The sequence below is a fragment of the Phocoena sinus genome, chromosome 2 (assembly GCF_008692025.1).
Source record: "Phocoena sinus isolate mPhoSin1 chromosome 2, mPhoSin1.pri, whole genome shotgun sequence".
Lineage (NCBI taxonomy): Eukaryota > Metazoa > Chordata > Mammalia > Artiodactyla > Phocoenidae > Phocoena > Phocoena sinus.
Window position 1 is genome coordinate 29,870,550 of NC_045764.1, and position 27,890 is coordinate 29,898,439.

The following is a 27,890-nucleotide window of genomic DNA, read 5'->3' on the forward strand; positions in this document are numbered from 1 at the left end:
ATCATTAAATATTGACTTTCTTGTTACTGTTTTTGGCTTAAAGTCTATTTTGTCTGATATAAGTATAGCTATCCCTGCTCTTTTTTTTTTGCTTCCACTTGCATGCAGTATCTTTTTCTGTCCCTTCACTTTGAGTTTATGTGTCTTTAAACCTGAAGCGGGTCTTTTGTAGGCAGCATATTGTTGGGTCTTGTGTGGCTTCTTTTTTTTTTTTTTCAATCCATCTATAGCCACTCTAGCTTTTGATTGATGAGTTCAACCCATTTACATTTAGCGTCAAGGACTTACTAATGTCATCCTACTAATTATTTTCTGGTTGTTTTGCATTTCCAATGTTTCCTTTCCCTCTGTTTCTGCCCACCTTCGTAAATTTGTGGTTTTTTTGTGGTGGTGCTCTCTGTTTCCCCCTTTTTAATCTACTCTAGATTTTTGCTTTGTGATTCCCGTGAGGTTTACATAAGAATTCTCATAGATAAAACAGTCCATTTTAAGTTGATAGCAACTTAACTTTGATCAGCTATAAAATCTTATTGACTCCTTTTAAAATTTTGTATGTCATTATTTAACTCTTTTATATTGTGTATGCAGTAACAAGTTGTAGTATCTATAATTATTTTAATACCTTTCCTTTGATCTTAACTACAGTTAAATGATTAACATACCATCTTATTACAGAATTAGAGTTTTCTAAGTCTGACTATATATTTGCCTTAACCAGTATGTTGTATATTTTCTTATGTTTTCATGTCACTGATTAGCATCTTTTCATTTCAGCTGGAGGAACTCCTTTCAGCATTTCTTGAAATGCAGATCTGGGATGATGAACTCCCTCTGCTTTTGTTTGTCTACAAAGATCTTTATTTTTCCTTCATATCTGAGGGGTAACTTGGCCTGAGAGAGCATTTTTGGCTGGCAGCGTTGTTTTTTTTCCCAAAAACTCTGAATATGTTATTCCACTCTCTCCTGACCAATAAGGTTTCTTCTGAGAAATCTGCTGATAGCCTAATGAGAATTCCTTTGTAGATTATAGTCTTTTTTTCCTTTGGCTGCTTTTAGAATTCTTTATCTTTGATTTTTGATAGTTTTGTTATAATGTGTCTTGAAGAAGGTCTTTTTTGCGCTGAGAAAATAGGGTGATCTATTAACTTTGTGAATTTAGACTTCCAGTTCATTCCCTCCCCAGGTTTGGGAAGTTCTCAACTATTATTTCTTTAAATAAACTTTCTGCCCCCTTCTCCCTCTCCTCCTTCTGAAACCCCAATTATTCTATTTGTTCTTTTGATGGAATCCTATAGGTCATGTAGGTTTTCTTCACTCTTCTTCATTCTTTCTCTTTTTCTTTGTTCTCCTCTAACTGAATTATTTCAAATTCCCATCACCTAACACACTTATTCTGTCTCCCCTTTGCCGGACTCCACCGCAGATGCTCTCTGCTGCATTTTTCATTTCATTCATTGAGTTATTCAGCTCCGGAATTTCTCCTCGGTTCTTTTTTATAATTTCTATTTCTTTAGTAAATATCATTTTGAACCAGTATTTTTCTTTTCATGATTTCATTGAATTGTCATTCTGAACTTATAGCTTGTTGAGTTTCTTCAAAACAGCTATTTTGAATTCTTTATCAACTAGATCACAAAATTCCATGACATTAAGCTTGGTTATTGGAGAATTACTATCTTTCAGCGATGACGTGGTTCCTTGATTTTTCATGTTCCTTGTAGTTTTGTGTTGCTGCTGTTGCATTTGAAGTAGCAGACACCTCCTCAGATCTTTGCTAGTTGTCTTCAAATGGGGCATTCTGTTTGTTGGTATTGTCATTAATTCTGCCTTTTTCTGGATACCCTTGTTTCACTCTGCTTGTTCCCTTTTGTGGCAAACTCTTAAAGCTTTTGTATCTTTTTTTGTTCTTACAACTCTCCAGACTGGCCACTGGCTTCTTTGTTTTCGAGAAGGTGATGCTACAGCCCAAGTTTCTGGCTTCTCCTTTGCCCACAGACGCTGGCCAGTTCTCTGATCACACGCTCTGTCTACTGGAGCTTGCTTTTGCTGCTGCACTCAGGAGCCATGCACAAGATGCTGGCTGCAGAGTGGGGGAGAGTGTGAGCTTAGCTCTTAGGGCACTGGGGATGCCCATGGACCTGGTAAGGGGATCCCCAGGAGTGGCACTCCCAGAGGCTCATGGGTGAACTTCTTGCTGAGTTCAGTTAGCAGGAACTGCATCCCTTTAAAGACCTTCGATATTTTTATCTGCTTCTTTCCTGATCTCCTCCCTCTTGGCAGTCATGGAAGTCCTGCATCAGTACTCTGGGTGCTGCTGGAGAGAAACAGGTTCTCCAGCTGCTTCACACACCACTGGCTAGCTAGGTACTCACTCATTGCTCTCCTTGTCTCTTGTGAAAGAGGTCACCACTGTCAGATAGATCCTCTGTATGCAGTGATCCCTTGGGGGGTGGGGAGGGGGTGGGGTGCAGTGCTGAGAAAGTTCTCCTAGATCCACTGCATCCAGACTTTCTCCCTCTCCAATGACATGCTGGAATCTCGCCTAGGAAAGGCTGGATTTCTGCAACTTCTCTATCTTCTGTGGGTGTCTGCCCAGGTCAACACTCTTCAGGCTTTTTCCCAACTGCAGCCAGAAGGGTCAGGCAAGTTTATTGCCCCATGGGCTCCACAGCCCATATCAAGGTCTAACCCTAACCCTATTACCAGATGCAGAGGTGGGCAAGACCCCTTACAGGTACCCTGGCATATGGTGCTGGTTCCTGCAGCAACCACAGAGGTCCTTGTGTTCATGAAAGATGCCCTAATTCTTTGTTGAAAAAGGACAAAAGGAGGAACACCCTGCACCACTGTGATGCTGATATCACTTGTTTATGCCTCTTCTTGTCCTAAACATAATTTCCCACCCATTCACGAGCAGTCTTCAAGAGTAAGCTTCTCTCATCTTCACTTTATCATCTGTCGTTTCGAACCACCTCGTCTTCCGCAGTCACTGTGAGGTTACCCTCTAGTTATTCTCTCGTGGCATCACCCTCATTCCTGCTTCCTGTCTGATGGCTTCCTTAACCATGTCAAATCTCTCTCATTGCTTGAAAAGAATTACTCTCCTGTAACCTTTAACCCTGCAGACCGCTCTAGCCAAGAATTTTGTTTCTTCTGTAACTTTTTTTCCTGGTTTTAAAAGTTATGTTCATAGTAAAAATATGAAGGAAAAAAATGAAGCATCCAAAATCAATGTTGGATCCTCTGGAATGCCTTTTTTCTCCAGCAAACTCCTGCTCACCTTTCAAGGTCGAGCTTCCGTACAGGTTTTTTTAAGCCTTCCCTAATTCTTTCCCCTCCTGTTGTGCTTTCTCTGTATCCTATAGTCCCATATTTTTTCTTCATTGCACCCAACTCTGGGTTATGATTAAAGTTGTACTTATTTGATTGATGCCCTCACTAGAATATAAGCTACACAGAGACAGGAAATGTGTCTGTTCTGCTCATTACCATACACTTAGCATCTACCACAAATGCTGTAGGGGCTCAAGTATTTATTAAATGAATGAGTAATATTTACACTGTCTTCTAAATTTCCTTAGCAGTCTATACCTCCAGTTATACTCTTTCCTGTTCCTGGAGGTAGGGATTATTTATCACTGCACGACTTTATTAAGCCACAGACTGTCTTCATGGGGCTGTAGAACAGGAGGTATGATGTCAGGAACCTGGTTCCTGACTTCGAGCAGCTCTGGGTCTCGGCTTTCTCTCCAGTATGAGGTTAAGGAGTTGGAGTAGATAAAGGTTTTCAAACTGCCCTGTAGAGCCATAGGGATCCTTAGGTAACTTTCCAGGGCTGCCTACTTGCAATGTCAGTTTAGAGGTTGTTGGAAGATTTTTAAGCTCTCAAATCTCAGACTCTGAAAGACTAAGCCTACCCTCAGAGAGGTCAAATTCTGTTGAAAATTGATTAATTTTTTTCTTGTCAGCTCCTAGGTTTCAAGGAGGACCTCTACTAAACATTTGCTAAATGCATATTGACTACAGGTCAGGTGCTGATGGGGGCCCTTACTTGGTAAGACAAAGCTCTTGTTTTTAGGTTGCTCTGTCCAACATGGGTAGTCATCAGCCACACGTGAATAAACTGTGGCTAGTCCGAATGGAGATGTGCTGAAAGCATGCCAACACAGACTGGGTTTTGAAGACTTAGTATAAAACAAGAATATAAAATGTCTCATTGTTATATTAATTAAATATTGAAATATTTTGGATATACTAGGTTAAGTAGGATATATTATTAAAATTAACCTGTTCCTTCTTAATACGGTTAAATATTTAATATGGTTATTTAATGGTTTAATATTTAGTATGGTTACTAGAAAATTTTAAATTTCTTAGGTACCTCACGTTACATAATTTCACTTGACAGCATTGTTTTATAGTTTATAATTTAGTGTGGTAGTAGTAGTTGCACTTCTGAGCACTTACATATCCTTTAAGACCTAGCCTCTCAGGTGTGATCCCTGGCCAGTACAAGCAGTTATCACTTGGAAGCTTATGAGAAAGGGCAGAGTCACCAGCTCCACCCCCCCACCAGACCATCTAAGTCAGAGTCTGCATTTTAACTAGAGCCCCAGGCGATTTGTGTACACATGAACATTTGAGAGGCTCTGATCTAGACCACAGTAACAGGACTCTTGCTACCTCTCCTATTTTTGCTTCTCTAATCTCACTGGATCCGGGATTCTTAACATGAGGGACCTGGATCCTTATGGGGGTGGGAAGTCTACAGATGGGCCCTAGGACTCTGTAAAATACTGAAACTTTATGTATATTGTTCATGAAAGGGTCTGTTTTTATTTTCATCATCAGTAAAGCAGTGGTTATGAAAGGATGCCCTCGTCAGCAACACTTGGGAACTTGTCTGCAATGAAAATGCCGGGGGTGGGGACCAGCAGTGTTTGAACAAGCCCTCTTGTGATCCTGATGTCAAAAGTTTAAGAACCACTGAATTAGCGAGGAAGGCAAAGAAGAGGGTCGAGCCACTTACTGCATGACAGTCTGGTCAGGAGGGTGACGCTGGCTTGAATTGAGGTTGGCATCATGTGAATTGGTTGGAGGAGTGCAGTGATGCAAGGTGAGATGATGGATGTGATTCTAGATGCGTTGAAATTGATATCGACTACTTTCAAATGTTCACTGAATAATTTTCTATCTATCTTTATGTTCAGCCTAGCATAAGTTTACCCAGAAAAGGGGCTTTGTAGTCAAACAAACCTGAACTTGACAACTGGTAAAAGTAAGTTCAACTTCAACAAATGTTTAAGTAAATTATTTTTAACACACTGATTTTATATAAAGTTAAAGTCACCAATGGATAGCCCACAGTATATGATTACCATGTGATACAGTTGTGTTTGTTTTGGTTTAGGGGAATGGACTAAATCAACAATTTATTAAAGGCAGTTTTTTTTAAATACATTTATTAACCAATGTTAACACATTAAATGAACCTATATATTGCTAGTCAGAGCAGCTTACAAAATGCCAGAATGCATCATAGAACTGGACAGCCACGATGAATAATTACAATGTGCATAGTGGCTAAGCGCAACACCTTGATATAGCTTTATGATTGCAGAAAATTTTTAATAATGATTCCTAAAACAATCAATTGTAATTTTACCTAAAACTTTTACAAAACCAGGCCACAATCTTTTTTTAATTTTGTTTTTTTTTTTTTTTTTAACACACAGTTTTCACACTGTAGTAACTTGGAAATGTGCAACCGTGTCAACGGAGACAAAAAAGCCAAAGTAACACGAATCTTACTTTCATGCAGCTATCGGTAAATAGTACACACTCTGGAATGATTTTACACCAAAAATAGTTCCACAATAACTTGCTCTCATAGGGGTGGATCGAAGTTTTAAAACTTGAAAAACAATCAGAGAAGGTTAAGTGTTCATGGTTACGTCGTCTCGCTCAGACCACGGCACCGTGGCAACACTGACAAATCACACAGCAACAAGGAGGGACCGAGAGTGCCGAGTCCCTGCGTAATCCAGGTACGGTGCTGAAATGGGGCTACTGGGCAGGTCCTACAAGCCATTGGGCGCCACTGGGCAGTAGCTTGTCGATTAACTTGTGTCACCACCATCTGTAACAGCATCAGGACTGGATGGATGATTATTTCACAGAAGGCTCTTTAGAGTGACCCTGACAAACCTGGAGAAAACTTTTTAAAAGGTTTTTCTCCTGATTCTCTCACTTACATGGTGTGTAATTGCTTTAATAAATATCAAAGGTCTAAATAAATATTTACAAATTATTTCTCTAACCTTAAAAATAAATGATAAATGGGAATTTATTTTGACTTGGTCTAAGATCAGTCTTTGAAAAAACATAAATTGTGAGGTTTTTTTTTTTTTTGTAAAAAGTAATTTAAGTTTTCCTGGCTGTATTTTATATGTCTATGTATAAAAAAAATCATTATTCAACTATCGATCCATTCCTATCGGTAATGCTTCTTAATCCAGACATTCCGCAAAATACAGACTTTTTACAAATCACGGCATCTTTAATACAAGAAAATTAACATGCATTATTCTTCATTCTGTGTACAGTGGTGGAGTTCATTAGTAGGCAATGACCCACTACTACAAACATAACGGCTTCTGTGAAACTTAAGTGCTTTCTTTCCTTTCAGAATTAACTTACAATGTAAGAGGTGACACCAGATAATAGGCAATCAATCAATCAATCAGATGATATTTGGGGAGGGAAGGGAAGCATTAGAGAAATTTGTATGCCTCATCTATAATTCCGTGTATGGATAAAGGTAGTTTTTGGCTTTTTATTTTATTTTTGTTTATTTTGTTACAAGCACTCATGTTAGGACAAAGATGAAATGTGCAAACTTTAAAATTTAAATATTCATTTTCTCTAAGATCCAGCTCAGTAAAAGATTACCCCAGTTCCCTGCAATTTTAAACTACAAGATCAAAGCTAATAATTTGTTATAAAAGTTATATATTGAAAAGAAATAATGAAAAACACAATTGGGAAATATTTAAGAAAAAATATGCAGGACTAGCACCTGCTGTGTCAACCCTGTTCCCTAAATTCAATCAATCATATACCCACTGGCATAACCAATAGATAATGCCTTTAAACAGTAAATTAAGCTGAACAAAACCAGCTCAACAAGGTTAAGAAATAAATTTCACATCAAGGTAGTATGCTTTATTTCTGAAACAGTTCTGTAGTTCTTACATTCAGATCTATTTTAAATGTTTCTTTGTTAAACTCACTTGTATTCACCTGCTGTTTTTTTTTAAAGATCTGTTGTTTGTTTAAAGGTTAAAATCTCTGTAAAACCTAAAAATGTTTTAAAATTTGCTGAAAATGCAACAAACTCTCAATTAAAATTTATTTAAAATAATACCCTCCACTGATGTTACTTTTACCCCCTGAAAAACTCCAGAGGAGCATTAACAAAAGATTTAACTACTGTGCAAAATTTCTTCACGAAAAGTGTTTAAAGGCTGGTGCAAAATGGGAAGCAAATTCTAAACAATTTTGGCTTCTTGGAAACAAAAACCGCTGTGTCTGAGAAGAATAATCGTCAGTGATTCTCCAGAAAGAACCAGCCTTCATCTTTTCCGGCGACAGGTGCGCTTGTGTTCCGCATGCCAGTGCTCCTGCTGACACTTGATTGAGCAGTAGGATGTGTTCCAGCAGCAGTGGTACATGGCCTCCTCCTCACAGTTGTAGCACTGCAGGCAAGAAACCATAACCAGCAGTTAAACGTGGGATGAAATGCATAGGAAGCTGGGTACAGTGATTGATTGACAGACTTTTGAAACTGTGCTTTTAAAGCTCTTTCTGGCTCAAGCTTAAACTAGTACCACCAAGAACATGTTTTCTGTCCTGAGCAGGATGGCCGGAAACAATGGGATGGACGGCTGAGGCTCGGCACGCAGTCCTTTGTCAGCAAGCTCACGCTGACTCGGGCACAGCACCAACTTTTTCATCTCCACTAGGTCATTCCCGTCAGCACACAAGCGTAAGTAATTTCTATTTTCTTAAAAAGGTCCTGAGATTCTGGAACGATGACAGAGCAGAAGCACCAGGATCCACCTTCCCACCTGGACAACAGCTGTACTGTAGAATCTGTCTGAAGTAACTGTTTTGGAACTCTGAAGTCTACTGAAGGCTTGAACAGTAAGTTATGGTTAATTTTGGTCAATTTCGGCTCTTAGCACAGTAACAGCTACCTCTTCCCTATTCTCCACCCAAGCAGCTGTGAATGGAGCACCTTGTGGGAGCCAGGGTGGGCAAAAAAGATGCGCTTCTGGTCACAGAAATGGGCAGCCATTGCTGTTCCACCCCCCGCCCCCGCTGTCACAACTCCTCCAGCTGAAGTGACTTTCCGAAGAGTTAAAGGGCCACTGCCCTTTTATTCCCCCTTTTGCAAGCCAGACATTCAAAATCAACTGCATATACAGGAGAAATTAGAAAGTGAATGTGCATACCCAAGGAGAGGCTCAGAAAAGACCTAAGAAGGCATTTAGTTTACACCTCAATCTGATCTTTGGCACAGAAAGAGACAGCCTACAACCATCAAAGAAACAAAAACAGCAAACTCTGAGAAGGAGGAGAAAATGAGTTCCAGTTACCATATTACTAGATTCAGATGTCTAGTGTTCAACAAAAAAACCACAAGGCATACAAAGAAGCAGAAAAGTATGACTATTCAAAGGAAAAAAAAAAAAAAAAGCCAAGTCAACAGAAACTGGCCATGAAAAAGACCTACTGGCAGATATATTAGACAAAGACTTTAGCACAACTATTAAAGAAGGTCAAAGAACTAAAGGAAAATATGGAGAAAGTCAAGAAAATGATGTTTCCAGTTCATACATCAATAAAAAGATAGAAACCAAAAAGAAAACGTGGAGCTGAGAAGTCATTAACTGAAGTGAAAAGCTGACTTCAGGGATTCAAAGGCAGATTTGAGCAGAGAGAAGACAGGACAATGGAAATTAACAAGAGAGGTGAAAAGACTAGAGAGCAAACAGAGCCTAAAAAGACCTGTGGTACATCAGCCAATGGACCAAGATATGCATCATGGGCGTCCCAGAAGGAGGGGAGAGAGAAATGAGCAGAGAGAATACTGGGGAAGTTTTTAGCCAGTATTCCTTCAATCTGATGAAAGATATGAATATAAATATTCAGTAACTCCAAGTCAGATGAACTCAGAGAGCCACACTGAAACATGTTGTAACCAAACTTCTGAAACTCCTGAGAGCAGCAAGAAAGAGGGGAGCTGTCGCACACAAAGGATCATCAATATGTTATCAGCAGATTTCTCATTAGAAATTCTGGAGGCCAAAAGACCTGATATAGTCAGAGTGCTAAAAGAAGAAAAAAACCTGTCAGTGGAGAATCCTATATGCAGCAAAACTCTCCTTTGTACCTGCAAGAAGTACTCAGGGGGTCCTGCAGTTGAAATGAAAGGACACTAGACAGTGAACTGGAGCCATGTGGAGAAACAGAAGATCTCAACTGTGGTAAACACATGGGCAATTATAAGAGCCAGTACTATGGCTTATGATGGCTTGTAACTGTACTTTTTCTTTTCTACGATTTAAGAAACCAAGATTTAAAGAAAAAAAGTTATTAGTATAAAAGCTAGTATTACTGTAAATTAGTTTGTAACCCCAAATCTTTTTTCTACATAATTTAGGAGACTAATACATTTAAAAGAATTTTTTTTTTTTTTTTTTTTTGCGGTACACAGGCCTCTCACTGTTGTGGCCTCTCCCGTTGCAGAGCACAGGCTCCAGATGCGCAGGCTCAGCGGCCATTGCTCACGGGCCCAGCCGCTCCGTGGCATGTGGGATCTTCCTGGACCAGGGCACGAACCCACGTCCCCTGCATTGGCAGGCGGACTCTCAACCACTGCACCACCAGGGAAGCCCCTAAAAGAATTTTTAATTTATGTTTTTGGGCACACAACGTATGACGATGTGATCTTATAACATCAGCAATCGAAAAGCGTTGAGATGCAGCTGTAAAGGAACAGAGATTTTATATATGTTATTAAACTAAAATTGCTATAAATTCAAATTAGAGTCTCATAACTTTAGGCTGTTAAATGTAATTCCCATGGTAACCACAAAGAAAAATGCTATAGCATATAAACAAAAGGAAAGGAACTTAAAAATTTCCCTACAAAAAATCAACTAAACACAAAAACAAGAATGCAGGAAATGAGGGTCAAAAAAGTTATGGGGCTTTAAATTTACACAGATTAAACTCTCCAATCAAAAGACACAGATTGGCAAGAGGGAAGACATATGGGAACATATGTATATGTATAGCTGATTCACTTTGTTGTAAAGCAGAAACTAACACACCATTGTAAAGCAATTATACCCCAATAAAGATGTTTAAAAAAAAAAAAAAAAAAAAAAAAAAAAAAAAAAAAAAAACAAGGTACGCCTATAAAAAAAAAAAAAAAAAAAAGACACAGATTGGCAGAATGGCTAAAAACACATCTATAATATGCTGTCTATAAGAGACTCACTTAAGACCTAAAGACACAAATGGGCTGAAAGTGAAAGGATGGAAAAAGATATTCCATGCACACTGGAGCCAAAAGAGAGCAAGGTAGCTATACTAATTTCACATAAAATTGACTTTAAATCAAAAAAAGTTTACAACAGACAAAGAAGGACACTATATATTAATAAAAGGTTCAATACAGCAAGAAGCCATAATAATTATAAATATTTACACATTAATGACCACTAAAACATAAGAAGCAAAAACAGACAGTTCTACAATAATAGAGACTTCAACATCCCACTCACACTAAGGGATAGAACCACCAGACATAGGTAAGGAAAGGGAGGGTATAACACAATAAACCAACTAGATCTAACAGATATACACAGAGCACTCTACCCAACAACAAGAGCACACATTCTTCAAGTGCATGTGGGACACTTTACAAATTAAGTCTCAACATATTTTAAAAGGTAGATATCATACTAAGTATCTTTTTTGACCACAATGGGGTAAAATAAGAAAGCAAAAACAAAAGTAAAACTGGAAAATTCAAAGTTGTGGAAATTTAAAAAAACTTTTAAACAACCAATGGATCAAAGAAAAATTTAGGTTATGCAGTGAGGCAGTGCTCAGAGGGAAATTTATAGCTGTAATATCTACCTGAAGAAATATCTCAGATCAGTAGCCAAAAAGTCCACCTTAAGGAATTAGTAAAAAAGCAAGCTAAAGCAAAAGTTAGCAGGAGGAAGAAAAAAAAAAAAATTAGCACAGAGGTCAACAAAATACAGAAGAGGAAAATAATAAAGAAAAATCAACAAAACCAAAAGTTGGTTCTTTGAAAAGATAAACAAAATTGATAAACCTTTAGCTAGATGGACCAAGAAGAAAAGAGAGGACTCAAGTTACTAAATGAAAAATAAAAGTGGGGACCTTACTACTGATTCTACAAAAATAAAAAGAATTGTAACAATGCACTATTAACAATTATACACAACAAACTGGATAACCTAGATGAGATGGACAAATTCCTACAAACCCAAAACTTACCAAGACTAAATCTTGAAAAAATCTGAATAGACCCATAACTAATAAGCAGATTGACCTATAATCAATCAAAAATCTCCCAATAAATAAAGCCCTGGACCTGATGGCTTCTCTAGTAAATTCTACCAAACATTTAAAGAGCTGTCAAACCTTCTCATACTTTTCCCAAAGATGGAAGAGGAGGGAATGTTTCCTAACTCACTCTGTGAGTCCAGAATAACCCTGATACCAAGCCAAAGACACTACAAGAAAAGAAAACTACAGATCCACATGCCTTATGACCACTGAGATAAAATCCTCAACAAAATACTAGCAAATGGAATTCGGCAGCATATTAAAAGAATTATACACCAATGATGTGATGCGATATATAAGAATCAATCAATGTAATATGCCACATCAACATAATGAAGGAAAAACCACATGGTCACCTCAGTCAGTGAAGAAAAACATCTGACAAAATTCAGCATGCATTCATGATAAAAACACTCAACAAACAGGAACAGAAGGAAACTACCTACCTCCACATAATAAAAGCCACATATGAAAAACCCACAGCAAACATCATACTCAAAGATCAGGAACAACGCAAAGATGCCCACTTTCACCACTTCTATTCAATATAGTACTAGAAGTCCTAGCCAGAGCACTTAGGCAAACAAGAAATCAAAGGTATGCTAACTGTAAAGGAAGAAGTAAAATTATCTTTGCATACGATATGATCTTATATGTAGAAACCCTGAAGACTCCAGAACGAAGCTGCTAGAACTAAAAGAGGAATTTGGCAAAGTAGCAGGATACAAAGTCGATACACTAAAATCAACTGCATTTCTATACACAAACAATGAACAATCTCAAGAGCACATTACGAAAACAATTCTATTTAAAACAGCCTAAAAAAACCAAAAACTTATGAATTAACTTAAACCAAGGAGATGAAAGACTTATACAATGAGAATTAAAAGAAATTAAAGACAACATAAATAAATGGAAACACATGCCACGTTCATGGATTAGAAGACTTAATATTGTTAAAATGTCAATACTACTGAAAGTGATCTGAAGATTCAATGCAATCCCTATCAAAATCCCAGTGGCATTTTTAGTAGAAATTGAAAAACCCACCCACATTTTCATATGGAACCTCAAGGGACCCCAAATAGCCAAAACAATCTTGAAAAAATAAAACAAATCTGGAGGAATTATAATCCTGATTTCAATACTTACTACAAATCTACATTAATCCAACCTGTGAAGTACTGGCATAAAGACAGACATACAGACCAATGAAACAGAATAGAGAGCACAGAAATAAACATATATATGGTCAGTTGTTTTTTGATGAGGGTGCCAAGACCGTTTAATGAGGAACAGATAGTCTCTTCAACGAAGGATGCTGGAAAATCTGGATATCCACATACAAAAGAATGAAGTTGGACCCTTACCTAACACCATATACAAAAATTAATTCAAAATGCGTCAAGGACATAATTCTAAGATCTTATTGTAAGAGCTAAGACAATAAATCTCTTAGAAGAAAACGAAGGACAAAAACTTCATGACACTGGATTTGGCAATGAATTTTTGGATATGACACCAAAGGCACAGTTAACAAAAAAATAGACAAATGGCACTTTATGAAAATTATCCATGGAATAAAAAAGCAACCCACAGAATGGGAGAAAATATTTGCAAATCATGTATCTGAAAAGGGATTAATATCCAGAATATATGGAGAACTCCTACGACTCAACTCAAAAAATGCGCAAAGGACTTGAATAGACATTTATCAAATGGAATGCCAATAATCACATGAAAAGATGCTCAACATCACCAGTCATTAGGGAAATGCAAATCAAAACTACAGTGAAACACCACCTCACACCTATTTGTATGAGTACTATCAAAATAAAACAAGAGTTGGTGGGGATGTAGAGAAATTGGAACCCTGGTGCACTGTCATGTGGGAATGTAAAATGGTACAACTGCTGTGGAAAACAGCATGGTGGTTCCTCAAAAAATTTAAAACGTAATTACCATATAACCAGGCAATTCCACTCTGGGTATACGCCCAGAAGAACTGAAAGCAGGATCTCAAAGAGATATTTGTACACCCATGTTTATAGAAGCATTATTCACAAGAGCTAAACCATGGAAGTAACCCAAGTGACCATCCGTGGGTAAATGGATAAGCAAAAACGTGGTATATACATGCACTGGAGTACTATTCAGCCTTAAAAGGGGAGAAACTTCTGCAATGTACTGCAACACGGATGAAACTCGGTGCCATTATGCTAAGTTAAACCAGCCAGTCCTAAAAAGACTGTGTGATCCACTTATAAGAGGTGCCAACAGTAGTCACAGTCACAGATACAATGTGGAATGGTAGTTACCAGGGGCTGGGGGCGGGGGGAGGGGGGAGAACAGGGAGTGACTGTTGAATAGGTAAAGAGTTTCCATTTTACAGGGTGAAAGAAGTTATGGGAATAAGATGGCAGTGACGTTGCACAACATGAATGATTTAACAGCACTGAACTGTAAACTTAAAAGTGATTAAGATAGTAAATTTGTTTTACCACAGTTTTTTAAAAAGGCTCACCTCATATTTCTTTCCATCTACCACCCCCATTTTTCTGCTCCCCTTCCCAAACATCTTGGAAGAATTACCTACACTTGTTATTTCAGAGTATTCTCTTCCCCTCTTTTTTAAGCCCACTGCAGTCTTTCACCCGTGCCTTGCCACTGAATACGCTATTATCAAGGTCACTGATGGTCTAAAACCAGTGGTTAATTCTCAGCCTTCATCTTGTGGGGCAACGTGTGGAGCAGTTTTGACTGTCGTCACTCGGGGTGGGGACAGAGGCGTAGCTGCTGCTAAACCTCCTACAGTGCACAGGAGTGTCCCTCATTTTCTGGTCCAGATGTCAGTAGTACTCTGGTATATTTCCTGTGATTTTACTATGTCAGCAATTGTGACTTCAGTGAGGTTACTATTTAAAAAGTGTGGATAGCAAGTAGCTGTAATAGTCAGATTTGGGTTTGAATCTTAGATCTGTGCTAATTAATCAAGTGAGTTGAGACCACGTTTATTTAACTTCTTAGTTTCCTCATCCTCAGATAATACTTCAGGCAGCACCATCCCTTCTATTACTTAATGCATTCATTTTGTATTGCTGCCTTTCTTTGTGAATATATTTAAAGGATGTATCATTCTTACTATGTTTCTCTTGATTGTATGCCATCTTAACATCCACTTTTTGGGTATCTGGTTTACCTACATACTCTCTCGTCCTACAGTACTGTACTGCTTCTTACAATAATGTAAGATTTAACTATAATACAAGAATAACGATAATACAAGAATAACGATAATACAAGAATACTTCTAAATCTTTTACCAGTCTACGAGAATCGATATACGAGCAGAAGTAGCTTAGGAGGGTGAGTCCCAGCTCTACCGACCAGGTTTCGAGTCACTCTGTTTAATCTCATAAGCCTCAAATTCCTTATCTAAAAAAATGGGTATAAATAAAAGCAGTATGGTTTGGCATAAAAACAGACACATAGATTCAGTTTTAGGCAGAAACTGGGTGAGGTACAATCCAGGGCCTAAGCATTTTAAAGCCTAGTTATTCAGAAGTGGGGGGGTTCCAGGAAGATGGCGGAAGAGTAAGACACGGAGATCAGCTTCCTCCCGACAGATACACCAGAAATACATCTACACGTGGAACAACTCCTACAGAACACCTACTGAACGCTGGCAGAAGACCTCAGACCTCCCAAAAGGCAAGGAAACCCCCCCCCCCCCACGTACCTGGGTAGGGCAAAAGAAAAAAGAACAAACAGAGACAAAAGGATAGGGACAGGACCTGCAGTGGGAGGGAGCCGAGAAGGAGGAAAGGTTTGCGCACACTAGGAAGCCCCTTTGCGGGCAGAGACTGCAGGTGGCGCAGGGGTAAAGCTTCGAAGCCGCGGAGGAGAGCGCAGCAACAGGGGTGCAGAGGGCAAAGCGGAGAGATTGCCGCACAGAGGATCAGGGCCGACCGGCACTCACCAGCTCGAGAGGCTTGTCCGCTCACCCACCGCGGAGGGCGGGGCTGGGAGCTGAGGCTCGGGCTTCGGTTGAAGCGCCGGGAGAGGACTGGGGTTGGCGGCGTGAACACAGCCTGCAGGGGGCTAGTGCGCCACGGCTAGCCGGGAGGGAGTCCGGGGAAAAGTCTGGACCTGCCGAAGAGGCAGGAGAATTTTTCTTCCCTCTTTGTTTCCTGGTGCGCGAGGAGAGGGGATTAAGAGCGCTGCTTAAAGGAGCTCCAAAGACGGGCGTGAGACGCTAAGGCTGCTGCTGCCGCCACCAAGAAGCCTGTGTGTGAGTACAGGTCACTATCCACACCCCGCTTCCGGGGAGGCTGTGCAGGCTGCCACTGCCAGGGTCCCGAGAACGCACAGCGTGCCTCAGGCTGGTGCAACATAACGCCGGCCTCTGCCGCCGGCGCAGACTCGCCCCGCACTCCATGCCCCTCCCTCCCTCCCCCCCCCCCCCGCCGGAGTGAGCCAGAGTCCCCGAAGCAGCTGCTCCTTTAACCCCGTCCTGTCTGTCTGAGCGAAGAACAGACGCCCTCCGGAGACCTATACGCAGAGGCGGGGCCAACTCCAAGCTGAGCCCCTGGGAGCTGTGAGAACAGAGAAAGGGAAATCATTCCCAGTAGCCTCAGGAGCAGCGGATTAAAGCTCCACAATCAACTTGATGTACCCTGCATCTGAGGAATACATAAATAGCGAATCATCCCAAACTGAGGAGGTGCCCTTTGAGAGCAAGATTTATGATTTTTTCCCTTTTTCCTCTTTCTGTGTGTATGTGTATGCTTCTGTGTGAGATTTTGTCTGTATAGCTTTGCTCCCACCATTTGTCCTAGGGTTATATCTGTCCGTTTTTTATTCTTAATAATTATTTTTTTATTTTAATGACTTTATATTTTATCTTTATTTTATTTTACTTTATCTTTTTTTCCTTCCTCCCCTCCTTCCTTCCTTCCTCCCTCCTTTCTTTCTTTCTTTCTACTTCTACTAATTCTTTCTTCCTACTTTTTCTCCCTTTTATTCTGAGCCATGTGGATGAAAGGCTCTTGGTGCTGGAGCCAGGAATCAGTGCTGTGCCTCTGAGGTGGGACAGCCAGCTTCAGGACACTGGTCCACAAGAGACCTCCCAGCTCCACATAATATCAAACGGCAAAAATCTCCCAGAGATCTCCATCTCAACACTAGCACCCAGCTTCACTCAACGACCAAAGCTACAGTGCTGGACATCCTATGCCAAACAGCTAGCAAGACAGGAACACACCCCCACCCGTTAGCAGAGAGGCTGCCTAAAATCATAATAAGTCCACAGACACCCGAAAACACACCACCAGACGTGGACCTGCCCACCAGAAAGACAAGATCCAGCCTCATCCACCAGAACACAGGCACTAGTCCCCTCTACCAGGAAGCCTACACAACCCACTGAACCAACCTTAACCACTGGGAACAGACACCAAAAACAACGGGAATTACGAACCTGCAGCCTGCAAAAAGGAGACCCCAAACACAGTAAGATAAGCAAAATGAGAAGACAGAAAAAAACACAGCAGATGAAGGAGCAAGATAAAAACCCACCAGACCTAACAAATGAAGAGGAAATAGGCAGTCTACCTGAAAAAGAATTCAGAATAATGATAGTAAAGATGATCCAAAATCTTGGAAATAGAATGGACAGAATGCAAGAGACATTTAAAAGGACCTAGAAGAACTAAAGATGAAACAAACAACGATGAACAACACAATAAATGAAATGAAATGGGATCAAGAGCAGAATAACTGAGGCAGAAAAACGGATAAGTGACCTGGAAGATAAAATACTGGAAATAACTACTGCAGAGCAGAATAAAGAAAAAAGAATGAAAAGAACTGAGGACAGCCTCAGAGACCTCTGGGACACACTAAACACACCAACATTCGAATTATAGGGGTTCCAGAAGAAGAAGAGAAAAAGAAAGGGATTGAGAAAATATTTGCAGAGATTATAGTTGAAAACTTCCCTAATATGGGAAAGGAAAAAGTTAATCAAGTCCAGGAAGCACAGAGAGTCCCATACAGGATAAATCCAAGGAGAAATACGCCAAGACACATGTTAATCAAACTGTCGAAAATTAAATACAAAGAAAACATATTAAAAGCAGCAAGGGCAAAACAAATAACACACAAGGGAATCCCCATAAGGTTAACCACTGATCTTTCAGCAGAAACTCTGCAAGCCAGAAGGGACTGGCAGGACATATTTAAAGTGATGAAGGAGAAAAACCCGCAACCAAGATTACTCTACCCAGCAAGGACCTCATTCAGATTTGATGGAGCAATTAAAACCTTTACAGACAAGCAGAAGCTGAGAGAGTTCAGCACCACCAAACCAGCTTTACAACAAATGCTAAAGGAACTTCTCTAGGCAAGAAACACAAGGAAAAGACCTACAATAACGAACCCAGAACAATTAAGAAAATGGGAATAGGAACATACATATCAATAATTACCTTAAATGTAAATGGACTAAATGCTCCCACCAAAAGACACATATTGGCTGAATGGATACAAAAACAAGACCCATATATATGCTGTCTACATGAGACCCACTTCAGACCTAGAGACACATACAGACTGAAAGTAAGGCGATGGAAAAAGATATTCCATGCAAATGGAAACCAAAAGAAAGCTGGAGTAGCAATTCTCGTATCAGACAAAATAGACTTTAAAATAAAGACTATTAGAAGAGACAAAGAAGGACACTACATAATGATCAAGGGATCAATCCAAGGAGAAGATATAACAATTGTAAATATTTATGCATCCTACATAGGAGCACCTCAATACATAAGGCAAATACTAACAGCCATAAAAGGGGAAATCGACAGTAACACATTCATAGTAGGGGACTTTAACACCCCACTTTCACCAATGGACAGATCATCCAAAATGAAAATAAATAAGGAAACACAAGCTTTAAATGATACATTAAACAAGATGGACTTAATTGATATTTATAGGACATTCCATCCAAAAACAACAGAATACACATTCTTCTCAAGTGCTCATGGAACATTCTCCAGGATAGATCATATCTTGGATCACAAGTCAAGCCTTGGTCAATTTAAGAAAATTGAAATTGTTTCAATTATCTTTTCCGACCACAATGCTATAAGACTACATATCAATTACAGGAAAAGATCTGTAAAAAATACAAACACATGGAGGCTAAACAATACACTACTTAATAACGAAGTGATCACTGAAGAAATCAAAGAGGAAACCAAAAAATACCTAGAAACAAATGACAATGGAGACACGACGACCCAAAACCTATGGGATGCAGCAAAAGCAGTTCTAAGGGGGAAGTTTATAGCAACACAATCCTACCTTAAGAAACAGGAAACATCTCAAATAAACAACCTAACCTTGCACCTAAAGCAATTAGAGAAAGAAGAAGAAAAAAATCCCAAAGTTAGCAGAAGGAAAGAAATCATAAAAATCAGATCAGAAATAAATGAAAAAGAAATGAAGGAAACGATAGCAAAGATCAATAAAACTAAAAGCTGGTTCTTCGAGAAGATAAACAAAATTGATAAACCATTAGCCAGACTCATCAAGGAAAAAAGGGAGAAGACTCAAATCAATAGAATTAGAAATGAAAAAGGAGAAGTAACAACTGGCACTGCAGAAATACAAAAGATAATGAGAGATTACTACAAGCAACTCTATGCCAATAAAATGGACAACCTGGAAGAAATGGACAAATTCTTAGAAATGCACAACCTGCCAAGACTGAATCAGGAAGAAATAGAAAATATGAACAGACCAATCACAAGCACTGAAATTGAAACTGTGATTAAAAATCTTCCAACAAACAAAAGCCCAGGACCAGATGACTTCACAGGAGAATTCTATCAAACATTTAGAGAAGAGCTAACACCTATCCTTCTCAAACTCTTCCAAAATATAGCAGAGGGAGGAACATTCCCAAACTCATTCTACGAGGCCACCATCACCTTGATACCAAAACCAGACAAGGATGTCACAAAGAAAGAAAACTACAGGCCAATATCACAGATGCAAAAATCCTCAACAAAATACTAGCAAACAGAATCCAACAACACATTAAAAGGATCATACACCATGCTAAGTGGGGTTTATTCCAGGAATGCAAGGATTCTTCAATATATGCAAATCAGTCAACATGATACACCATATTAACAAATTGAAGGAGAAAAACCATATGATCATCTCAACAGATGCAGAGAAAGCTTTCGACAAAATTCAACACCCGTTTATGATAAAAACCCTGCAGAAAGTAGGCATAGAGGGAACTTTCCTCAACATAATAAAGGCCATATATGACAAACCCACAGCCAACATCGTCCTCAATGGTGAAAAACTGAAAGCATTTCCACTAAGATCAGGAACAAGACAAGGTTGCCCACTCTCACCACTCTTACGCAACATAGTTTTAGAAGTTTTAGCCACATCAATCAGAGAAGAAAAGGAAATAAAAGGAATCCAAATCGGAAAAGAAGAAGTAAAGCTGTCACTGTTTGCAGATGGCATGATACTATACATAGAGAATCCTAAAGATGCTACCAGAAAACTACGAGAGCTAATCAATGAATTTGGTAAAGTAGCAGGATACAAAATTAATGCACAGAAATCTCTGGCATTCCTATACACTAATGATGAAAAATCTGAAAGTGAAATCAAGAAAACACTCCCATTTACCATTGCAACAAAAAGAATAAAATATCTAGGAATAAACCTACCTAAAGAGACAAAAGACCTGTATGCAGAAAATTATAAGACACTGATGAAAGAAATTAAAGATGATACAAATAGATGGAGAGATATACCATGTTCTTGGATTGGCAGAATCAACATTGTGAAAATGACTCTACTACCCAAAGCAATCTACAGATTCAATGCAATCCCTATCAAACTACCACTGGCATTTTTCACAGAACTAAAACAAAAAACTTCACAATCTGTATGGAAACACAAAAGACCCCAAATAGCCACTGCAATCTTGAGAATGAAAAACCGAGCTGGAGGAATCAGGCTCCCTGACTTCAGACTATACTACAAAGCTACAGTAACCAAGACAGTATGGTAATCGCACAAAAACAGAAATATAGATCAATGGAACAGGATAGAAAGCCCAGAGATAAACCCACACACATATGGTCACCTTATCTTTGATAAAGGAGGCAGGAGTGTACAGTGGAGAAAGGACAGCCTCTTCAATAAATGGTGCTGGGAAAACTGGACAGGTACATGTAAAAGTATGAGATTAGATCACTCCCTAACACCATACACAAAAATAAGCTCAAAATGGATTAAAGACCTAAATGTAAGGCCAGAAACTATCAAACTCTTAGAGGAAAACATAGGCAGAACACTCTATGACATACATCACAGCAAGATCCTTTCTGACCCACCTCCTAGAGAAATGGAAATAAAAACAAAAATAAACAAATGGGACCTAATGAAACTTCAAAGCTTTTGCATAGCAAAGGAAACCATAAACAAGACCAAAAGACAACCCTCAGAATGGGAGAAAATATTTGCAAATGAAGCAACTGACAAAGGATTCATCTCCAAAATTTATAAGCAGCTCATGCAGCTCAATAACAAAAAAACAAACAACCCAGTCCAAAAATGGACAGAAGACCTAAATAGACAGTTCTCCAAAGAAGATATACAGACTGCCAACAAACACATGAAAGAATGCTCAACTTCATTAATCATTAGAGAAATGCAAATCAAAACTACAATGAGATATCATCTTACACCAGTCAGAATGGCCATCATCAAAACATCTAGAAACAATAAATGCTGGAGAGGGTATGGAGAAAAGCGAACCCTCTTGCACTGTTGGTGGGAATGTGAATTGATACAGCCACTGTGGAGAACAATATGGAAGTTCCTTAAAAAACTACAAAGAGAACTACCATATGACCCAGCAATCCCACTACTGGGCATATACCCTGAGAAAACCATAATTCAAAAAGAGTCATGTACCAAAATGTTCATTGTAGCTCTATTTACAATAGCCCGGAGATGGAAACAACCTAAGTGTCCATCATCGGATGAATGGAAAAAGAAGATGTGGCATATATATATACAATGGAATATTACTCAGCCATAAAAAGAAACAAAATTGAGCTATTTATAATGAGGTGGATAGACCTAGAGTCTGTCATAAAGAGTGAAGTAAGTCAGAAAGAGAAAGACAAATACCGTATGCTAACACATATATATGGAATTTAAGAAAAAAAAATGTCATGAAGAACCTAGGGGTAAGACAGGAATAAACACACAGACCTACTAGAGAATGGACTTGAGGATATGGGGAGGGGGAAGGGTAAGCTGTGACAAAGCGAGAGAGAGGCATGGACATATATACACTACCGAACGTAAGGTAGATGGCTAGTGGGAAGCAAGTAGATAGCACAGGGAGATCAGCTTGGTGCTTCGTGACTGCCTGGAGGGGTTCGATAGGGAGGGTGGGAGGGAGGGAGATGTAAGAGGGAAGAGATATGGGAACATATGTATATGTATAACTGATTCACTTTGTTACAAAGCAGAAACTAACACACCATTGTAAAGCAATTATACTCCAATAAAGATGTAAAAAACAAACCAAAAAAAACAGCCACATAGATTAATGGAATAGAGAGCCCAGAAATAAACCTATGCAAACATGGTCTATTAATTTATGACAAAGGAGCCAAGAGTATACAATGGGGAAAGGATAGTCTCTTCAATGAGTGGTATTGAGAAAACTTGGGCAATGACGTGGAAAAGAATGAAACTGGACCACTATCTTACACCATACACAAAAATCAACTCAAAATGGATTGAAGACTTTAACGCAAGACCTGAAACCATAAAACTCCTAGAAGAAAACATAGGGGGTAAGCTCCTGGACATTGGTCTCGGCAATGATTTTTTTTTTTGTTTGACACCAAAAGCAAAGGCCACAAAAGTAAAAATAAAAAGTGGGGCTACATCAAACTAAAAAGCTTCCGCACAGCAAAGAGAACCATCAACAAAATAAAACAGCAACCTTGGAATAGGAAAAAATATTTGCAAACCACATATCCCATAAGAGATTAATATCCAAAATACATAAAGAACTCATACAACTCAGTGGGAAAAAAAAACTCCCAATAACCCAATCAAAAAATAGGCAGAGACGTGGCGCAGTTGTTGAGGGTCTGCCTGCCGATGCAGGGGACACGGGTTCGTGCCCCGGTCCGGGAAGATCCCACATGCCATGGAGCGGCTGTGCCCGTGAGCCATGGCCGCTGAGCCTGCGCATCCGGAGCCTGTGCTCCGCGGCGGGAGAGGCTGCAACAGTGAGAGGCCTGCGTACCACAAAAAAAAAAAAAAAAAAAAAAAGGCAGAGGACCTGAATTGATATTTTTCCAAGGAAGATATACAAATGGCCAACAGATACATAAAAACAGCTCAACATCACCAATCACCAGGGAAATGCTAATCAGTATCAGTGATGTATCACCTCACACCTGTTAGAATGGCCATCATAAAAAAAGACAAGTGTTGGTGAGGATGTGGAGAAAAGGGAACTCTTGTGCACTGTTGGTGGGAATGTAAACTGGTGCAGCCATGATGGAAAATAGTATGGAGGTTCCTCAAAAAGTTAAAAATAAAACTACCATACTATCCAGCAATTCCATTTCTGGGTATTTACCCAAAGGAAATGAAAACAGGGTATCGAAAAGATATCTGTGCTCCAACGTTCACTGAAGCATATTCACAATAGGCAAGATATCTATATACAACCTACATGTCCATCGATGGATGAACAGATTAAGGAAAACGTAGTGTGATGTATGTATATATACTACTACACTCACACTCACACGTACACACACACACACACACACTGGAAGGTTATTCAGCCACGAGTTAGGAAGGAAATGCTGCCCTTTGGGACAACATGGATGGGCCTCAAGGGTATTACGCTAAGTAAAATAAGTCAAATATCGCATGGTATCATTTATATGTGGAATCAAATAGGTATAATAAGTCAGCTGTTTCATCAACGGTAAAATGTTATAAAAAGCAGTATTATAATTCTTTACTTTAGCCACCTCTTCCCATTTCCTTGATTCATGAGTAAACTTATGGGAACTTCCCCTTACAAGTCTAGTGTCTACTTTCTAGCTTTCTCTCATCTTTGCATGAAGACAGAATTATAGACATGGTGTTGGGGCATTCTGCTTGATAAGATCTTGAGCACACCTTAATAATTCGATCTAGTGATATTTATATTTCATCATTCATCTGTTTTTCCTTCTACGTTATCTTCATATGTTCTTCTAAGTTATACGTTTCTCTTTTCCTTCCTTTCCTTCTTCATCAAAAATTTTAAAATGTTTATTTTCCCTCATGAAACATTTACATATATTTAAAGACTCTTTTCAGAATGTAGTCTGGATCAAATGAAGAATCACAAAACTTCATACAGTAATTCATCAAAATTAAAAGCAAGCTATGAGCTTTTGGGAACAAAACTTTGTTCACATAGCTCAGTCATTTGGCAGAGAAACATCTGTGTGCTCAGAAGCTGCTGATCTGAGCGGAAGACAGGAGTCACAAACAGGACATAAAAAATGAACATTTGTCAGTTAAGTTAGAGACCCGTGAGATGTTACTATCATAAAGTAAAAGTAATCGATTTCTTTACTAGAATCTAATGTATAAATGTTAAGTGCAGTAAAATCTGAAAATCCTTATTTGCTATTACGACACTTACATTTACAATTTTACAAGTTAGATATTACCTGTCAGGAGTTACCAGCAAAAGTCAGGGCCAGCCCACTTATCAAAATAAAATACTTGCATAGATGGAAAAGTTATATAAATCAGTTATACTAAATATGTTATGTCCCAAAGTATCATAATCTCAATTTAACAAAATAATCCTGAGCAATACTCAGTAATGTGGGATCTGGAGCTTTAAAAAAATTTTTTTAGTTAATTAAAGTTGACAATTTCACATCAGAACTTATTTCAGGAGTAATTTTTGCATATGCCATATATATCTTTCTGAATTAATTTTCATCATACCTATGGTATATTTTTTAGAAATCAGATTCTAAGAAAATAGTGGTATTTACCCACTGCTTCTTCTTGGTCTGAGAAATTAGTTGTTTGTGCTGGGTTGCTAGCTTCTTGATTTCTTCTACAAATTCTTCTTTACACTTTTCCTTTACTTGCTTACATTTTCTGTCTATCTCACCCTGCATATTTGCTACAGCTTTATTTACAGCTTGTCTTTTTTCTTCTTCCATTTCAGAACGCAGCTGAAATGAAAAAAAAAGTTAACCCACAATATGTCAGCTCATAATTTACACAGACCATTAAGCAAAACCTTAATACATAGTTTCTACTTAACTGATGTACCTCTTCCCTTTATTTCATTAAGGGCTATAAAATATTTTAGATGAGAAAAGTGCTACTTTAATTAAAATATTATAAAAAGATATTTTATTATAGTCCTAGTTTTAAAAAGCAGCTACCTGGTTGATGCCTAAGTGACAGAAGCTAAACCACAATAGGAAGACTATTCACTTATCCTGCCCAGATGTCTGAAGGCAACACTGGCGGTGGAGGCTGCGTTACCTTTTCTAGAGCTTCTCGTACAACTCTTTCAGTTTCTCGCTTGTGATCAGACTTCATTCGGTCTTTAAAGTCATTGAAAATTTTGGTGTATTTGTCGTGGCACATGCTTTGACACACTCCGTCACTGGTGGTCTGGGTGCTTCGATGCAGCATTCTTGGTGAAGAGGCACTTAACTTCTTGGTCTGAGTTGATACAGAAACTTTTTCGATTGGCTGAGGCATCGTGGGGATTTCCTGGCTGGAACTTACTGCTTCTGTTTCAGGTTCTGGTTCCTAAAGGATAAGGAAAGTGCTATACAATTCACTAGTTCAAGAGCAAGCTCTATTAGGAGAAAAACAGAGTGATATACATAAACAGCCATATAAAAAACTGCAGTTCAAAAACCATGTAAGAAAATGGAAAATTGTTTTGTGTATTTTACAATTAAAAATGAATTAATTAAAAAAAATTTAAAACACATGCAATTAGTAGGTACAATAATTCTAAACAGGAACTTCTTCATTTACAATTACATATCAATATTATGGTTTTTCTTTTCAAAACAGACTAAAAAAAATTATCGTACAAAATCATTATCAATTTATAGTCACTTCTTTGGTTTAGATTCTTTAACAAATACCCTAGACCACTTCTCACTGAATATGTGTTAGGATTTTGCCCATATTTACACCTGATTTTAAAATATGCATGGATTATATAATTTTAAAAGGCTGAGCTCAGCCATAGTTTCCTCCAGTTTTTAAATGTTGGCCTCATTGATATGTTGGATAAACACTTTGTTTTTTATTAGTACTATGAGAAAATATCAGAGTTCTAGAAAATACAGCAAAGTGCCCTCCCACTTAGCCAGCCGTGGTCACTGCTGTTTAACTGGTAAGGAGACTTGCAGCTCCCGTGTGTTACTCTATGACGGGAACAGTGGGAAGACTGAGTCCAACTTGGTTGCTACAGGTTGACTAACGGCAATGCTTTTCGCAAGGACCTGTGAGGAGCACTGCCTTGATCACAACTGTGAAAATATTTCCTGTTTCAATTGCCACCTGGACACTGCAAGGCAGGCAACTTACTTCTTTTTTGGGTTCCACACTTTGATTACGTCGTCCTTTCTTTGTTCTCGGTTCTTGAGTGACCTTTAGCTGTGGGCATCATAAAAGTAACAGCACATTATTCCCGACACTATGAAACACTTCTCTGCTGCTAAGACTAGCCAGGGACCCACAGGTCAGGGGTGAGCACTTGTTCCCTTTCGCATTAGCTCTTTCAGGACCACGTGGTTGGCACTCACAGAATGATTCCTCTGGGCCGAGGGCTTGAAAGAGCTAATGTGCTGGTAGTGTCAGGATCAGGGTTGGTGGTGGCTTCCGTGTATTGGAACTGGTTCTGGTTTCTTTCGCAGAGCACTTTACAAATGTTACACGAAAGGAAGAAGAAAAGTCAGAATCTGCTCATTCCAGTGAGGAGTGTGCGCTGACACCTGCACATTCAGAACAAGAACCGACAGGCTCTCACTGGCGCCTCTCACCTGCTCATTACTGGTAGAGGAGATGCTGGATTCTGCCTCCTCCTCCCCTCGGTCCTCATTCTTAGACTTCCAAAACCTCCCTTCACGAAGGAAGCGCTGATGCAGCTCCAGCTCATCACAGGCCTTCTTCCAGCCCATACTGCGCTTAACATGCAGCCGGTGAACGTTGACTGTGATGTCCTGTATGTTTTCAGAAGGAATCCAGGCCCTGTGAACAACATTGAAAGGGATGGTTAGAAATTTCCAAAATGGGAGGGACTTCCCTGGCCGTCCAGTGGTTGAGACTTCGCCTTCCAACACACGGGGAGCTAAGATTCCACATGCCTCGTGGCCAAAAACCCAAAACATAAAACGGAAGCAATACTGTAACAAATTCGATAAAGACTTTAAAAATGGTCCACATCAAAAAAAAAAGAAGAGGAAGAAATTTCCAAAATGGTAGAAACACTACCAATTGTAAAGTACAATTTGTGGCTTGAATAAAAACTCTTACCAAGTAGAAAATAGGTGAAGTGACATTTGTTTTTCACAGTCATCAAAGCAAAGTTCTCAGAATGGGAGTGATTTACAGCTCTTTTTAAAACGTTCAATACCTCATTGTTTTGAATACTGTAAATTATTCAAAATCTAGCTATTTGCATGTTAGAACTATAGAATCATTTGTAAATGCCGAGAGATTTTCATGAGACACTTACATACAAAATGAGGGCATCTAACAACTATTATCTAGTAAGTCATCACATCCCTATTCATCAGATGAACCATGACTAACAAATGGAAAACTGTTTGTACCATTCAGCAACCAAGTACTCAACTGCGAACACATAAGTTGATCTAAAACTACATTTCGTTCTATTGGGAAGAATACTAGAAGTTTACAAAAATTTTCCTGGGTGCTAATTGCTTGACTGGACTTAAATTAGTATCCAACTCAACCAGGGCTTACCATGTGCCAGTGGAAGGTACCACAAAGCATACAGTGCATGGGACCTATGACTGTTCCCACCTCATTTGACAGCTGGCAGAGGTGCTGCCAAAATGGGG

General features: G+C 39.0%; 1 protein-coding gene across 20 annotated transcripts in view; it reads right to left on the minus strand.

Moving 5' to 3' along the window:
* Positions 1 to 5,460: 5,460 nt before the first annotated feature.
* ZMYND11 (zinc finger MYND-type containing 11) overlaps positions 5,461 to 27,890 on the minus strand; it is a 139,811-nt gene continuing 117,381 nt past the window's right edge. For 19 of the 20 annotated variants that reach the window (XM_032622366.1, XM_032622356.1, XM_032622367.1 and 16 more), the window contains 5 exons: positions 26,847 to 27,054; positions 26,392 to 26,460; positions 25,324 to 25,596; positions 24,819 to 25,004; positions 5,461 to 7,757 (listed from right to left, as the gene is read on the minus strand). In XM_032622366.1, the coding sequence (XP_032478257.1) occupies positions 7,635 to 7,757; positions 24,819 to 25,004; positions 25,324 to 25,596; positions 26,392 to 26,460; positions 26,847 to 27,054 (859 nt within the window). In that variant the 3' untranslated portion in view covers positions 5,461 to 7,634. The remainder of the gene's footprint in view (positions 7,758 to 24,818; positions 25,005 to 25,323; positions 25,597 to 26,391; positions 26,461 to 26,846; positions 27,055 to 27,890) is intronic. The other variant, XM_032622373.1, reaches the window with a different exon arrangement.